Source organism: Aptenodytes patagonicus, chromosome 3 (assembly GCF_965638725.1).
Source record: "Aptenodytes patagonicus chromosome 3, bAptPat1.pri.cur, whole genome shotgun sequence".
In the NCBI taxonomy this organism is placed as follows: domain Eukaryota; kingdom Metazoa; phylum Chordata; class Aves; order Sphenisciformes; family Spheniscidae; genus Aptenodytes; species Aptenodytes patagonicus.
In genome coordinates this window covers 78,900,321-78,916,585 of record NC_134951.1, presented here as the reverse complement: position 1 = coordinate 78,916,585, position 16,265 = coordinate 78,900,321, and the positions used below count along the sequence as shown (strand labels likewise).

At 41.0% G+C, this 16,265-nt stretch overlaps 1 protein-coding gene across 3 annotated transcripts in view; it reads left to right on the top strand.

Moving 5' to 3' along the window:
- AGPAT4 (1-acylglycerol-3-phosphate O-acyltransferase 4) overlaps nt 1-16,265 on the top strand; it is an 88,754-nt gene that overhangs the window by 33,708 nt on the left and 38,781 nt on the right. For all 3 annotated transcript variants that reach the window (XM_076333955.1, XM_076333957.1, XM_076333956.1), the window contains one exon: nt 15,586-15,755. In XM_076333955.1, coding sequence (XP_076190070.1) covers nt 15,586-15,755 — 170 coding nt within the window. The remainder of the gene's footprint in view (nt 1-15,585; nt 15,756-16,265) is intronic.

Sequence of the window (16,265 nt, the reverse complement as noted above, 5' to 3'; positions counted from 1 at the left end):
TCCCAAATATGATGGATAGTGGCTTAGCAACTTCATCCACCAGTTCCTTCAAGATCCTCGGATGCGTTTCACCAGGTCCCACGGACTTGTGCACCTTCAGGTTCCTTAGATGGTCTCGAACCTGATCTTCTCCTACAGTGGGCAGTTCCTCATTATCCCAGTCCCTGCCTTTGCCTTCTGCGACTTGGGTGGCGTGGCTTGAGCACTTGCCAGTGAAGACTGAGGCAAAAAAGTTGTTGAGTACCTCCGCCTTCTCCATATCCCGGGTAACCAGGTCTCCCATTTCATTCCAGAGAGGGCCCACATTTTCCCTCATCTTCCTTTTATCCCCGACATACCTATAGAATCTTTTCTCGTTGCCGTTGATGTCCCTGGCCAGATTTAATTCTATCAGGGCTTTAGCTTTCCTGGCCTGGTCCCTGGCTGCTCGGACAATTTCTCTGTATTCCTCCCAGGCTACCTGTCCTTGCTTCCACCCTCTGTAGGCTTCCTTTGTGTGTTTGAGTTTGTCCAGGAGCTCCTTGTTCATCCATGCAGGCCTCCTGGCGTTTTTGCCTGACTTCCTCTTTGTTGGGATTCATCGCTCCTGAGCTTGAAGGAGGCGATCCTTGAATATTACCCAGCTTTCCTGGGCCCCTCTTCCCTCCACGTCTTTGTCCCACGGTACTCTACCAAGCAGATCCCTGAAGAGGCCAAAGTCTGCTCTCCTGCCGTCCAGGGTCATGAGCTTGCTGTGCGCCCTCCTCGGTGCCCTAAGGATCTTGAACTCCACCATTTCATGGTCACTGCAGCCCAGGCTGCCCTTGAGCTTCACATTCCCCACCAGCCCCTCCTTGTTGGTGAGAAGAAGGTCCAGCATAGCACCCCTCCTCATTGGCTCCTCTACCACTTGGAGAAGGAAGTTATCATCAGCGCATTCCAGGAACCTCCTTGATTACTCATGCCCTGCCGTGTTGTCCCTCCAACAGATGTCGGGGTGGTTGAAGTCCCCCATGAGGACCAGGGCTTGTGAATGTGAGGCTGCTCCTATCTGTCTATAGAGGGCCTCATCCGCTTGGTCTTCCTGGAAGGAATGATGCTCGCAGCAGCCTAGGTCATGAGTCATTTCTGTCCTTCAGCTGAACTTGCTGACATTGCTTCTTCCACTGCTATCAGGCTACATGGCAATTCCAGTTGGAGAAAGATCTGAACTGGTAAAAATTACACAGTTTTCAAATAAACAGGCCCACAATGAGAGAGGACTGGAGTACCTCTTGGCTCTTCCTGTCCCTTCTTTTTGGTTCTGTTGTGGTGCAAACTGTTGCAAAGGCATTGCAGCAGCAGTGTTGATAACACAGGAGGTTATTGTCTAAGCCTTCAAATAAGGTTGGTAAATTCAAATACTGAATAGCGTTTATTTGCACTGGCTTTCCGCTTTCCAGCCTTTTAGACAAGACTTCTAGAGAAGATCCAAATGGCCTGCACAGAACCTCAAAGACCTCAGGCACAGTGCCAGCTGGCAACCTAACAACTCTGCAGTCTGGCCTCGATGGATCTGATATAGCAACAAGAACTGGTGCTATTACCGTGCTTCTCTTAATTTCAAGTGGCTGAGGTCCTGTGAGAAGTCCAGATGACCATCAAGAAGGGTTGATCTTAAAAAGCTGTAAGTCTTCCTAATGCCAAGAGGAAATGTCAGTGTGCATGAGTTAAAGCAGAGTATTTCAATCAGTTGTACATCAGTAGTGTCTACGGCCTAGAGGATGGGAAGAAGATAACTTTGTTTCCATCACCTTGCAAGCTGATAAATGCTGCATCCAAGTCAGTGAGTCACATGGGTCCTGTGTATCTTTAATTTTGAGAGAATTGGGGTAACAAAGGTGGTAAAGATAATTCAGAAAGGATTTCTCTAGCTGAGTTCAGGGAAACCACTGACTTGCAATAGGCTGCTGCCTTTGTTCTGGGATTTCTGTCCAGTTTTGATCAGTTTGTCATGGCAGAAAATTCTGGTACCTGATGTACTTTGTGTAATGTTGTATCCCCTGCTTAAATCTTGAAGTTTTTCCTGTTTTTTTCTGAGATTCTGTTGTGCTAGAAATACTTGTGATAAAGTTGAAAGAAATATCAATAGTGTGCATGCATCTGATCTTGTGATAACCTCTCTACTCCCACCACATGCATGCCTTGTTTGCATGATGGGTCTTTATTTTGCTAGTGCTGTGACAAGTCAGATCGTGCCTTTTAAAGGAAGCAATAGCTGTTCCTTCTGTACCTACTTGAAATGGTACGTCTAGCTGCTACTCTTCATAATTTGCAAAGCATTGAATAGGAAAATGTCTTGGTTACCAGAGAAGCACAGCCTGCCTTTTGTAACTGGCAGAGGCTGTCTTTTTGGAAACTGAATAGAAGAGCGTAAACTCTGAGCCTGTTGATAATGCAAGGTTGCCATGTACCATGCAAGCTAAACCTGTGCTTCCTAGGAAAATTATTCAACACAAATAATTCTAAGAGTGCAATACTGTTGCAGCAGACATGCAACAGCAAGAAGCTAGTTACCTCTGTGCACAGTGTTTCTGCAGTATTATATTGAGCCACTGGGACTACAGAGCAGGAAGCCAGTAATGCTTTTTTTTGTGGGCACCCTTTTTGTTTGAGCAGTGAGAGGTTAGGCCAGTTAGTGGTATCTTCACATCCTCACCTGCTGGAGCACACGAGCTGCAGGCTGTCTGAGCAGGTCATGATGTTCTGCCTGTGGATTTGTTTTCTAACTTTCTTGCTGCACTTAAGTTTTGAGGAAATATTAATGCAAGCACTATCAAACTAAATGTGATTTGAGAGGTACTGGTGTCCTTACCTGTGGTGTAATATAGTTGTATACTTTGGGTGTATGTGTTTCTTAACAGAATGTACTATTTCTGATGTGTATTACGTTCTTTGGTAAGAAAAAGTGGGGATTATTGTGTATTTATATATTTGAATAACTTCAGCTTGAGGGGTTACACACTACACCCAGTACAGAAATCACAGCTTTATGTGTACTTGATAGGTAAATTTGATCTGTAGTACTTTATTTTTTAATTCATGAAAGCCATTTATTTGATTTATACTTTCTGACCTTATTGTCCCTTTAAAGAACACTTTGTGAAAGTCACTGTTAGGGATTAAGAAGCTAAAATAAGCACCGGGACATGGTTCTTGTCTCTCAAGACCTCACGTGATGAGATGCTGTAAGATTACAGGCAGAGACAGGGAATTCATGGAATGCAAGTGAAAAATGAGTAATGGTTTTGTTCTGAACAAAGTTCTCAAAGTGATAGAGGTTCCATGGCTATTCACCATTAACTCTGATGATATAATACAGGTACTCAGTCAGCTTTTTGTTTCCAGTCCTGAAATTCAGATAGAATATCTTGTGCATAAGAAGACTAAGTAGAAGTTATCTGCCTTGACTTAAATCTAAAAATAAATTGTTTGTAGCATATTATTTCTGGTAATATATGGGTATTTCTTATGAGTGTGCTAGTTATCTGAAATCAAAAGCCAAATGCAAATATTATTGGAAAAGTACAGAAACCTTAGATGCCATTACCCCTAGTTTTCTTGTTCTGCTGTTTTGCAGAGATGGTAATTCCGTCTTTTTATGTGTTTACACCTCTATGAAATGTAACTCTTAGTAACTAGAGGCTTTGTTTAAAAGCACTGCAGATTTTCTTAGGATTTAAATTACCTTTTGCTCAGTTTCCATATCAGATCCACTTTTCTTCCAATTTGTGCTAGAGACTGCTTTCTTTGGCAACTGGTAGTCTCTTTTATCATCAGTCATTTTTCTTTGAGATAAATTCGTATCCTTTCTCATCAGTAACTGAAAATGCAGGTTAAACATGTTGAAAGCATGGATTTAGAGCAACAAAAATAATGGGATTTTCGCTCTTGACGTGCTGTTTTGTTCTGAAATGCTTTCTTTCCAAAGTCCAAATTTTTGTTTGATTTGAAACTAAAGAAGATAAACTTGCTTTATGTAGAAATTAAGACTATTGTAAGAGTACATGCTAGAAGGAGAGAAATTATGTGAAAATAGGTTTCCTTCCCAAATATGTGGATTAAACATGAAAGATTCACTTAAGAGTCAAATAACTTCCCTAATCTTTAGGGGAGTCTGTATAAGCAATGCATATGGCAAAAAAACCAGTCGCGTGAACGTGTGGGCTGTTATTCTGAGTGAAAGTATGAGTCGTAAGTATGGGCAATGTTGATAGCCCTATAATTAAAGAAATGCTAATGATTTGTTATGTCGAAGAAGTCAATTGTGATTGAATAAATACAAGTTAAGACTATGACATCTATTAACTTGGTTCACGTTTGCTTTTGTGCATACTTGAGTTTTCAGATCCTGGCCCCCTTGAAGGTGATTTTCAGCTGAGGACTCCTTTGGGAAAGGTTGCTGGCTGGTGCTACCCTGCTTAAACAGAAGCCTTTCCATATTGCTGCAAGATACTGGCTTCCTCCTTGTCCAGTGAACGCTTCTTGCAGCCTGTGGTGGCATAACTCTGCAATGTGTTTCTCAAGCAGTGATGGAAGAAAGGAGACATTGGTCTATAAGAGAGTCTGTTTGGAAAATCTCACTTTTTTCCTAATGACAGGAAATAGGACTAGAAAGGCGTTCCTGTATCATTGAAATAAATTCATACTGTTTCTAGCAGCAGTATAACGTACTCCTTTGAAGATGAATCTTGTTCAATTTATAAGTGGTTGAGTCCCCATCCCTGGAAGTATTTAAAAGACGTGTAGATGAGGCGCTTAGGGACATGGTTTAGTGGACATGGTGGTGTTGGGTTGACGGTTGGACTCGATGATCTTAGAGGTCTTTTCCAACCTTAATGATTCTATCATTCTATGATTCTGTAAAGCTGTTAGGTATTTTTAATCTGCCAAAGCAATTAGAAGAAGCTTCAGAATATCAGATATCTGCATTTTTCAGTCACTTTAGACACAGTTGTTCTTGTGCTAGTGGTATTTAGCTTAAATTGTTCTTTTTCTGCACTGTTAACCTCCTGCATCCTTAAGCTGTATTTGTGGGGAGCAACCCAATCCTCTTTCAGCATTTGTTTGATAGCTTGAGTGAGCCAAGCTTTTCTGTTTTCCGGTCATCCTGATAGCTGAGGTCAGCATCTACTTTATTGCAGCTTTTCCTTCCTGAGTGTGGATGTCTGGTACTGATGTGCTGACCCAGAGATTATCTCAGTAGTGCAATGCGCACTCCTTTCTCTCCAGGAACAAACATCCTAATGCCATCTTTTTCCTTCTTAGAACTGCATAATACGAACAGAGCAGAAACTTGCAGTGGCAAGGTGATGTTCCCAGATATCTCTCTCCTCTGTCATTTCCAAATTATGGGGCTCTATTTTATTAGTTCTGCAAGGCATCACACAATGATCTGTCCTATCAAAATTAATTCAATTTCTGTTACCTCTCAAGGTCATCTGATTCTTAAAGTGTGTTCTGACTTTGTATCATCCACAAAATTTATTAATTTGCGTTGAATGTTTTAGTCCTCAGAAACAGTTCAAGGAGATCTTTCTTTATCCAGATTGACCAAAAGACAATAAAAACAGATACTTGCACTTTTTAGTTTAGTTCTCCTTTACAGCTGTTTCCTAATCTCCAGTTCCTCTTTGGTTTAATAGCAGTTTCTTTTATTGGACCATATGAATGGCTTAGTATAGCCTGGGTGCGTTAGATTTGAAGTCTCTCTTTTGTCTATAAAATCAGAGTTATCAGATAATGACATATAGACCTGCCTCTGAAAAATTATAGAGGGTTTGTTTTCCTAAATTCCAACTCTTGCAGACATCCTTTCTGAATAACTCTTTTTTTGTTTTTGTTTTGTTTTTGTTCCCATGTAGTACTGAGGTCTGATTACTGTGTTTGTAGTTACCCTGATGATTTATGTACTCGCCAGTCTAAGTATTAGTAGTATGTTTCTACTCTTCTCTACTTTTAAAAACATGGTGCCATGCTCAATCTGAAACTATTTTTTTGATAAGACTTCATTTCACCTCTGATTCAGTATTCTGGGAGGTCATCTGAGTCTCCCTGCGTTGAAATTCGTTAGACTGAGTTCTGCATTACCTTTTCTTTCATACTGCTTCCTTGTCAACAGTCTTCCTTGCTGCTTTCTCATTGGTGATACTAGGGCAACAGTGTTTGTTTTGTTGTTGGGACACTCTTGCTTATCGAAAGAAATTTCTCTCACCCTGGCTAGGAGTGACTGAATGACTGTCTTAGTCATTAGCTGTAGTCATTAGTCTGCTCACCATTCAAAGACAATGTAATCATAAAGAGTGAATTCTTTATAGTTGTACTGGATCTAGCTGGTATGGATTTTTTTTTTTTTCTTAATAGCCTGTATGGTGCTGTGTTTTGGATTTGTAGCTAAAAGAGTGTTGATAACACACCAGAGTTTTGGCTATTGCTGAACAGTGCTTGCACAGTGTCAAGGCTTTTTCTTTTTCCCACTCTCTCTGTCTCCCCAGCAAGTAGGTTGGGGGTGTGCAAGAAGCTGGGAGGGGATGCAACCAGAACAGCTGACGCAAACTGACCAAGCGGATATTCCATGCCATATAACGTCATGCTCAGCAATAAAAACTGAGGGGAGGGCTGTATTTTGGAAGGCAGTCATTGCTTTGAGACAGGCTGGGCATTGGTCTGCTTGTGGGAGGTGATTGCTCTTGCGTCACTCATTTTGAGTGTTTTTCCCCTTTCTGCTTCTTCTTTCCTTTGCTTATTGAACTGTCTTTATATCAACCCATGAGTTTTCTTACTTCTGCTCTTCATATTTTCTCCACTGTCCCACTGGGGATGGGGGGGAGTGAGCATGTGGCTGTGTGGCACTTAGCTGCTGACCAGGGTTAACCCATAACAGTCCTTTGTCACACCCAGTTTGGGGCGACACAGCTGAGAAAGTGTTTGAGAAAGGGAAGAGAATAATCTGGATTCTTCTGAAAGCTGATTTTGCCATAAAACAAAGCAGGGTCAAAGGACCTTCATGAGAGATCCAGTTTGGGGGAATAATGTATCAAGATGGGCATCATAACATCGCAATCCTCTGGGGGTATAGAGGATCCAAGGCCCACAGGATCCCGAATGAAAAAGATATTAGCAATGTATAAGGCGGGTTGAGCTGCTTCAGAAATAGTTAGTACAGCAGTACAGCTCCTCCTAGCTCCTTGGCTTAGCTGCTGACCGGGGTTAACCCATAACATGTTTTTCTCAAATAATATGAAAAAAAAAATCCTGCCATAATCAAATGAAATATGGAGTTCATCAACAGACTTCTGGGCCTATCCAGTGGAATGGATTATCCATGCATTCCCCTCCTCTCCCATTCGCTTAAATCCAAACCGACCTGACTTACTCATACTGTCTTTTCACAAAAAGAAATATCATGGCCTCAGTTATTGAGAAGTAAGAAGCAAAAATCTACTTTGTTTAAAACTTAAGTTGCAGTCCTAACTTACGCTTCCAATCTGTCTCTCCTAGCTTTTTCTGTACTAGCAGATGGGTTCTTTTTTGGCTTCTACCATGCAAAAGTTTACAAATGTATCAGGTGTTTCTTACTGATCTCTGAAATCCTGGTCAAAACTGGTAAAATTCTTTAACTGACTGTGCCCGTCTAGTGGCTCCTGTGTTTAGCAATGTTTGTAATTTTTTCTTCTTGTTACCTAGTGAGTTTTTTTACTTGTGTTTGCATCTTCAATTATTTGCTTTTCTTTCCTCTGTACATGCTGTAAGTCCTTAAAATAGCTGATGTTTCTTCTGAAAGTTTATTAAGTTATGCCAGATTCTCAACTTTTATTCAGAGCAAGTTGCTCCTAGCCCTTCTGGTATCAGGAAAGAGCTTGAACTATAGAGATTAGAATACCTGGTGGCAAGTACTTGTCTATGCATTTGGTGTTTTATAAAAGTTTGGGAGCAGATTTGTAACCACTGCATAATTATTGGATTTGATTTTTTTTTGAGTCTATCAATTTAAACATAAGCAAGTGCCATCTTAATATAGGTCACCTTGCTCTCATTTAAGCTTCTGTTTTGGGATTTAGACAGTAATATGCCACGCTAACCATCAAAATGAGAACCAGAGTAACCTCATATGTACTGTTCATGCAAGCTATCATTGCTGCAACAACTTCATCAGTGGGACACAGAAGTTAGTCTTTGCACACTCCCCTGGGTAAGGCATGATGCAGGGTCATGCTTGATCAAGGCATGCCAGGAGAGGGATGTGTGATGGATCAGGTGGTGTTTTGCTTTGTCCCAGGGTGGGTCTGTGTGCCAGAGTATGAAAGTTGTTTGGTTGTCTCTTTAGAAAGTGGTTGCTGTGCAAACCCAAGCTAAACTTAACTGATAAGGGCTATCAAATGCTGTATTTCTGATCAGTGCAGAACACTTAACACCTTCTTTTAAGTTGTTTCTCACCTACTCTTTTCTTGTTTCCTCTCCCAGTACTCATGTCTTATGCCTGTCAGTGCTCCTACAGATGAACATACTGGACTTCCTGGTTTGTGTACATCAAATACTGAATAATTTAATAAAAAGCATAATCTAATATTCATGGAAACCTGACCTCAGCTACTGCTCACTGAGATAAGATGCTTCCTTCTAGTAAGGACAGAGCAAAACTTTTCCTGATACTCTTTGTGTACATTTCTCATTCAGGAAAGCTGACAGTGCCTGTCAGCATGGATAACAGGAGGCCATAGTGTATCTGGTCTTTACTGTTTGGGATGATGTTGTCTGATTGGCTGAAGGCAGTTGGGATAGAATTAAGAAAAATGTATAATATAAATGATTTGCAGTCAAAAGTATTGTTTCTTATTAGACTAGTTGACATACCTGGAAAACTGGAAAGGATTTGCATGCAGAAACCCTTCTTCAAGCTTAAGAGAAATTGCAATCTTCAGGTTAAATTCAGATTGAGAACAGTTGATCGAAGGTTAATTTATCTATTCATCCATTAGCCTGTAAAAGGAAGAAGGGTTGGTACCTGTGGATTTGGGGAGAGTAGGGATACAGGACAGAGAAAGACAGGGAATCATCTGTGGAACACTGATACTAGTTGGAGGTACACAGGCATTCTGTCACACACAGGTGACAGAAATCATAACTTCATAATCATCCTTCCCAGCTGTCTTCTGACTGGTTTTAGTCTATTATAGACTAGGCTTTCTTTGAGAGGAAGCAGAAGTCGCTCATATGAATCCACCAGCATGGAAAACATGCATGTGTGCTCAGGACACATATTATGTTGTTTCCTCTTCCCAATTAACCTTCTTCTGTAAGGGCATCAGTAACTTCTTCCCAGAAACTTCTTGGGGATCGCTTGCTAGCTGTTGTTGGTAGCTTTTGGACTTTGTTTCGGGCTGTCATCTCCCTCCTGCTGATAACTAATTCCCATGAATGTTGAGGTCTTTATAATAAACCTAATGGTCATAATGTACCATTCTTAACAGTGAAAAGGTTTACTCAGAGCAGCTAAGTAGGGACAGTATTTCTTTAATTAAAGATATGCTGGCTTAAAAATAATAAAACCTACAAACAGGCCAAGGATGCATGAAGAAAAAATTATTTTCAGAGTGTGTGTATATAGGAAGTTGCTTAAAAGAAACTGTTGAAACAAGACTGGTGTTCCTTTTGCACAGTGACTTGCAGTGGATGCACTGTAACCATTTTTCTTTGCTGAGCAGTTCCTCTGTGGTAGTGTTCCTGTGCACAGTAGGAAAAAGCCAATGGTGTTTTGGGCAACAAGAAACCACATCTGGAAGAGATGCAACTGCCTGGTTTCATGCCCATACAAAGCGAATGTTGGTATCATGGGAACTTGCCAAGCAGCATGTTGTCTTTCACCGTTTGTTGGTACTAACTCCTTTGATCAGCAAATGCTATACTGATCTCAGTCATCTGTGGCAAAAGCAGCACATTGTCTTTGTTGGAATATAAGATTGGTGAAGAGAAGTGCATTAGAAGAATTTCCTGCAAGCAAATGCTGAAATAAATGGGTCTCAGAGCCTGAATATATGAAAGGGCTGGGCTGTGTTTATCTTTTTCCTTGCAAGCACATCCAGTAACTTCTTGTGATGGGTGGGGAATTAAAAGTCACCATTCCTGCGTTCCTCTCTGTTGGTGATTTCTGTCCCTAAAAGCACAGCCATGTAATTCATTGAAGTATTATTCAAGGGGAGTTGCTTACAGGATCTCCTGGGGGGACTGGGGCAAAAATCTCCAAAAGCAGACCTGCAGGCAATAGAGAAAGGTTTTGTTTGTTTGCTTTTATTTTTAAATTTGTGTGCATGGTTTTCCCCCCATCAGCCTCCCACCTTTTGCTGCAAGACAGCTTTAAAGGAGGGGAAAAGAAGTCCAAAGACAGTAGTGATTATATCACCAGCTAGGGTAAATGGGGGGGTAGGTGATGGGTGGTGGTGCTGAGGCAAGAGGGGGCTCGATTTTGTTTTTGTCTTCTGTTTAAACCAGTCGACTTAGGCGTTTTCCTACAGGTTGAAGACCAAGACCTCTGTCTTGGAGTGGACCAGATTACTCCATTACATCTCACTGGTGCTCACACGCACACCTGCATGTGTTGCTTATGCAGAGTAAAGAATGGGAGGGAACCTGCTTTGAAGCGGAGAGCTGATACCTTGTGTGGCTGGGATCCGTGAATGACTTCCTCCTCATCTTGGGGAAGTGGGGAAGGCATTGCTTGACTTTCCAGATGCAGGTTTTTTTCCCAAGAACTAGCTTTTTGTTCCCCTCACAGGAAATACGTATGTGCTTTTTTATAGTAATGAGTTATTTTAAAAATTTTTCTTGTAGATGTGTAATAATGTTCCAGCTTTGAGCTCTACTTGTTTCATGTACCTAATCAGCGCAAGCTTACAGCAGAACTCCTGCCTTTAAGTTTTCTTCATAATTACTTGTAGCTCCTGCAGAGAAGAAGGGAGTAGAGACCGGAAATAAATGACTGGTCAAGTTAGATGGCATAGTGAAGCACTAGAATAGCCTGTGTAAGGAGGCTGTGGAGTCATCAATACTTGGAAGTGTTCTGAAAACCTCCTAGGCAGCTTTGCATTTAATGTAGTAAGTATCATTCAGGGGTTTAACCCTGTCTGTGGTACACAGAGGGCTTTTGAGTAGTCCAGAGAAGATAATAGACTTGCTTTTCTTAGTTACCTGTAGACTTAATTCTTTCTGTGGAAAATGTTTAGGAGGTACACCTAGTAGATGTAGTCTGAAAATCTGGAAAGGTAGTAAGTTATTATTGTAAGTCATTCTTTCACAGGCAGACATGGACTGGACTACACTGTCTGTCAGTCTGTCTTTAGCCTTACTTTTACCTTTTTTTTTTTTTTTTTTAAACACTTTCCCCGGTCTTCTATGCAATGTACTCATTCATCACGCAGCCATTCACCCTGTCTGGTCTTCGAAATGGTGGTCACAGCTTGCCCACTTGTCTCGCTTTTTATTTGTATTGAGAGCTTACTATGCTTTTACCATATATTCCCATAAGAATTTTTTAAGTTCTCTTTCTTGGTGTTGCCTTGATACATAGATTAAAGAAAGTGAAGAATGTCAGAGGGAAACAGTTCTGTTGCTCTTTAAAACAGGTTACGTAGTTACTTGAGATCTTCAAATTATTGTACTTATTGAGTCAATACATAACTATGCTTTTAGTTGCATTTTAAAATAGGCATTTTATGGTTAATCTTGTAAGCAAATGTTTCCATGGCTTATCAAGAATAGTTAGCTAAAGGAATTACTAACAACTTCTATAGAAGGACAGTGTTCACTGTTTTAATGACTCATTCTTGCAAAACTTTGAGGTGGAAAATAACAAGTCTCAGTAACCTGTCTGCATGTTCCCCTTCTTCCCTTAAATGTTTTTCATATAACTAGTTATAGTTCAGGTCAGCCTTGGAGTTGTTTTCTTTTTAGTTATTTGTTCTGTAAATGCAGGCATTGAGGCAGTTCACATTTGTGCAGTGAAGGGCTAGGAAGCAGTCTACTCTCGCAGGAGGTAGGGGCCATTCTGTGTAGCAGGGTGAGGGTTTCTGTTATTCCAGAAAGGTAGAAAAACTCAAAATTCTTAAGCAGACAGAGTATCTGTATTAGGCATTTGAAGGCATGTTTTCTCCTTATCATCAGCCTCTCCCGAAGCTAGTTGTAATGTACTGCAAGGACTTTGCCTTCAAAGCAGGGATTTCAAGTTCTTTTGTTTTTTCCCCTTCCTTTGCATTAATTGTGCAGAAGTGTCACTGGAGGAGTTGCTTTGCAAAGTAGGAACCCCCATGATGTGGGTGAATGTGTATTTACCAGCTCAGTTGTGATGTTCAAACTCCAAAACCTCATGTAAAGGGGCTGGGGAGAAGGCTTAGAAATCTTGGACCAGCCCTGGTTGGGAGCAAGAGAATCTTTTTCCCCCCTATATAAATTGATTTTTAGTTATACAGTCTGACTGGTGTACAAAGAGGAGGAAACTTGCACTGATGGTCTACACTGTGAAGGAGGGAAGGAGAGTGTGTATGAGTGACCTTGTGCTGCTGAGCCACCACAGCAAGTTTCTGGGTAATAAATTTCTGTGGCAGGTTGTGGAAGTAAGCTGGTGGCATGATGCAAGAGTAGCGCAAACTGACAGTGCTTATCATTGCTTGAGAACCACAAAGAGAAAGGAAGCTGGGAAGAAGGGGAAAGAAAGAGTAGGGAAGATGAGGGGAAGAAACGTGTTAAGAACTTAAAGGCTGGCAGATGGTATTTATTGTATTCAGTATGGAGGCATTCAGTGCCTGCTTTGTGTTTCTGCGGCAACTGCGTGACCACATCAGTGACAAATGGGCAGGCGAGGTGAGGAATAGGGACCTATTTCTGCAGTATTTATTCAAACAAAAACCTTGCTTATGTGAAGCCTGAAGAATCAAACCACATATAGAAATATTTTTGTCCATGCTTTTTTGGAATGTATTTGAGACTGAAAATATGTAACTGAAGAAAGAGCTGTATGCATGTGGCACACCTGAATAGTGAGATTTGTGATGTATTACTTGTTTTGTTCAAATTCCTTGGGAAAAGACAAAATAGAAAACACACACTTGAAGTGGGATGGCTTTGAAATTGTTTTATTCTCAAGTAAAGTTGGCTTTTTCTTCAAGAGGGCCTCACAGTTATCATCTCTACTTGTTTGTTTTAGGCAATAGGTTTAATGGCAGTAGAGGTTAAAAAAGAGAAGATCCCATCTGGCAGTCAGTTCTTCTCTTAGTTGGATTCATAGTTAAGCAAAAGACAAACTAATGCTGTCACTAACATCCTTTCTTTTCTGTGATCGTGTTCCGCCCCAGGATGTGACTGTAGATTCTGTAAAGGTTTGCAAATTACAGTGTGGGTTTTTTTCCCTAATTATTACTCAATTTTGCTGTGCTTTGGGGAGCGGAGGGCTTTTATTTCCAATACAAATCTAATAGAAAGCTACACCCTTAGAAAGATGTAGAATTGTGAATGTGTGTCACAAAGCAGCTCTTAGCAGGGGAAGTCTGGAAGCGCAGCCATGTATACACTTCTATATCTCCACAGCGCTCTCGCTGAGATGTGAACATCTTTGGCTTTCATTGGGAAATCAGTTTCCAACCAGTGAAATCATTGTTCAGTTAACATATGTCAGTTTAGGTCTCCTTCCGCATCTCTGACTATTGTTTTGATGCATAGAAACATGCATTGAATAATATGTACTCCTGCACGGTAGTAGTTTCTACCCGGCTCTGATTAGAAATAAGCAGGGGGTCTGACAAGTCAGTCATTTATCTGGACCATAAACGTGGTTTTATCATATTAAGGTAATGTTATGAATAGAGATTGTCTATTAGCCTGGCTGTAACACTGTTAGTTAAAATTCATTCATGTCACTAATGCCTGTTCTCCAGTGTACAGCACAATGTCATCCAAAAGCGTCAGGCAATTAATTTTGCTAATGATGACTGAAAATGTAGACAACTTGTCCCTAGCTGTTTTCTGGTTTTGGTCACTAGTTGAGGCCAGTAGGGGACCTAAATTGAAAGGATTTCAGGAGTGTTTCAAAGACTGGCCTGGTTTTGATCTTCCCTGAGGTGAATGAGGATTTGTGGTGCTTTCAGGCTTGCCTGAAGCTAGGAGAGCATCTCAGGTGTCTCATCCTTCCAGCAGAGACATTCATATGGCACTAATATGCCCTGAGAAGGGGATACGTTTCACTTAGCAAAGAACAACCCCTCACATTAGACCTTTGCTTTGGTGCAGAAGTTTTGTGATAGCTTTGACAGGAAGCAAACGTGTCCCTTAACTCCTCTTCTTTTCCATCTTGACAGACAGCTCTCATTAGTCCCATGGTCCCCTCAGCTCAGGACATGGGTTGCTTGAGGAGAACCACTGCTTTTAGATTTTCCTTTTCCATCTCCATGGAGATAGAGCTCTCCAAGCTTGTCGGCTTTACTGAGTCACCTCAACTTCCCATGCCCCAGACCAGAGAGACTTTGCTAAATAAAGGTTTAATTCACAAGTCTTGTGGTCAGGCTTATAGTTACAAGCAAAACAAATATAAAGCCTACTTCTTCTTGCCTGTGCTTGGTAATGGGATAAGCAAATAGGAAGGTGAAAGCTGTGTGATAGTCACTAGGAGACTGCTGAGAAACCACTCTCCAGCTTGTAAGTAGAGCTGTGTTTTAAACAGCCCTCACTGTCCTACCAATCCTTGTATCATTTCTTACAGTTAGGTTTTGGGAACAAATCTGGGTGCCAATCCAGAGTGATTTTGAGGTATTTAACAGTGATTTCCCTGTTTCCCCCCGCCGCCTTTGTCCCCTGTTTGCTTCATCAGTTCATCAACTAAGGGATGTGCACATAGTTATGCTATTAATAACTATTCTTGGCTCTGTCCACTTTGGCAGCCACCCACCTTGTCTTTGGTCTGGGGATGGATGTTCTTCATCCAGTCTGAGCTATTGGCTTTGCTCTGGATGATTGATATACCCCTGTCAAATGTAGACTGCATCAGCTGTAGCAGGGCATATGTAGCAGGATGATGCATAAGGTGTACATGTAACAGACCTGGTTCCAGGTGTCTTGTCCAAACTGCTTTCTGGTCTATAATTGTGCAGGTTTTAGAGGAGCATGAGGACCTGTATGTGGCAGGAATAGGTCTGTTTGTTTCTCCTACAAGCTTGTTCTGTTCTTCATGTAATTTTGTTGTACTATTGTAAACCGTAAATGCTAATTTACATGTATTTTGGTAAAATAATTTGTAGCATTGAATTTGCAGATTTCAAATAAATGAAACTCCTTTTTCTCAATATCACTGTGGAAAATTCCTGCTCCCTCTTTCCATGCAATCTCCTTATTTCCCTTCTCTCCTCTGTCCCCCCACCTTGCTGTACCAAGATGTGTGACTCTGTGGTTTATGTTCAGCATTTCAACTTCATTACAGCCCTTTCTTTGCCATGCGCTCTTGAGGTGACTGATGCTTTTCAACATGTTACTAATTTGTGGCTTTGCATATACTTTGTACATTCATGTATTTCTTGTTCTTTATTCCAGAGATGGTGATGTTGCTGGAATGGTGGTCAGGCACCGACTGTACCCTCTACACTGACCCAGAGAGTTACCACAAGTATGGGAAGGAGAATGCCATCGTAATCCTTAATCACAACTTTGAAATCGACTTTCTCTGTGGTTGGAACTTCTGTGAAAGATTTGGGGTCTTGGGGGTGAGTTTTGATTAGCATTTAAAATGAAATTCCTCTTCTTGGATGCAGAAAAAAAAAACCAAAACAAATTCTTTGTGTTTTTGAAAGTTAACAAATCTGTGCTCAAATTTCACTCAGCCACTGTCCAGACTTAGAGAGGTGAACCTAAAGCAATGCAGTGCAGTGCAAGTGTGCAGACTACTGAGACAGAATTGCTTGGGCATTCACAGACATTTTAAAAGCATTGCAGTGAAAGCTGATGAAGGAGATTTTTTTTTTTTTTTTAACCTGTGGAGGTCATTACAGTTATTTCTCTCTGTGTGCTTGCTAGGTAACTATTACAGTTCATTGTGCTGCAGAAAGATGAGCTGTTCTGTGATTCTTTCCCAGTAAATTGTAGAATTTGTTTGCTTTCTCCAGTGTAGTCTTACAAATCCACAGCTAGAGTTTGAATGATGTAGTCTCTGTCTCTCAGAATCTAAGAGCTGCCATCTTTAAGTGAAAGCAGTAACCAGGTTATAGCTAGGAAGA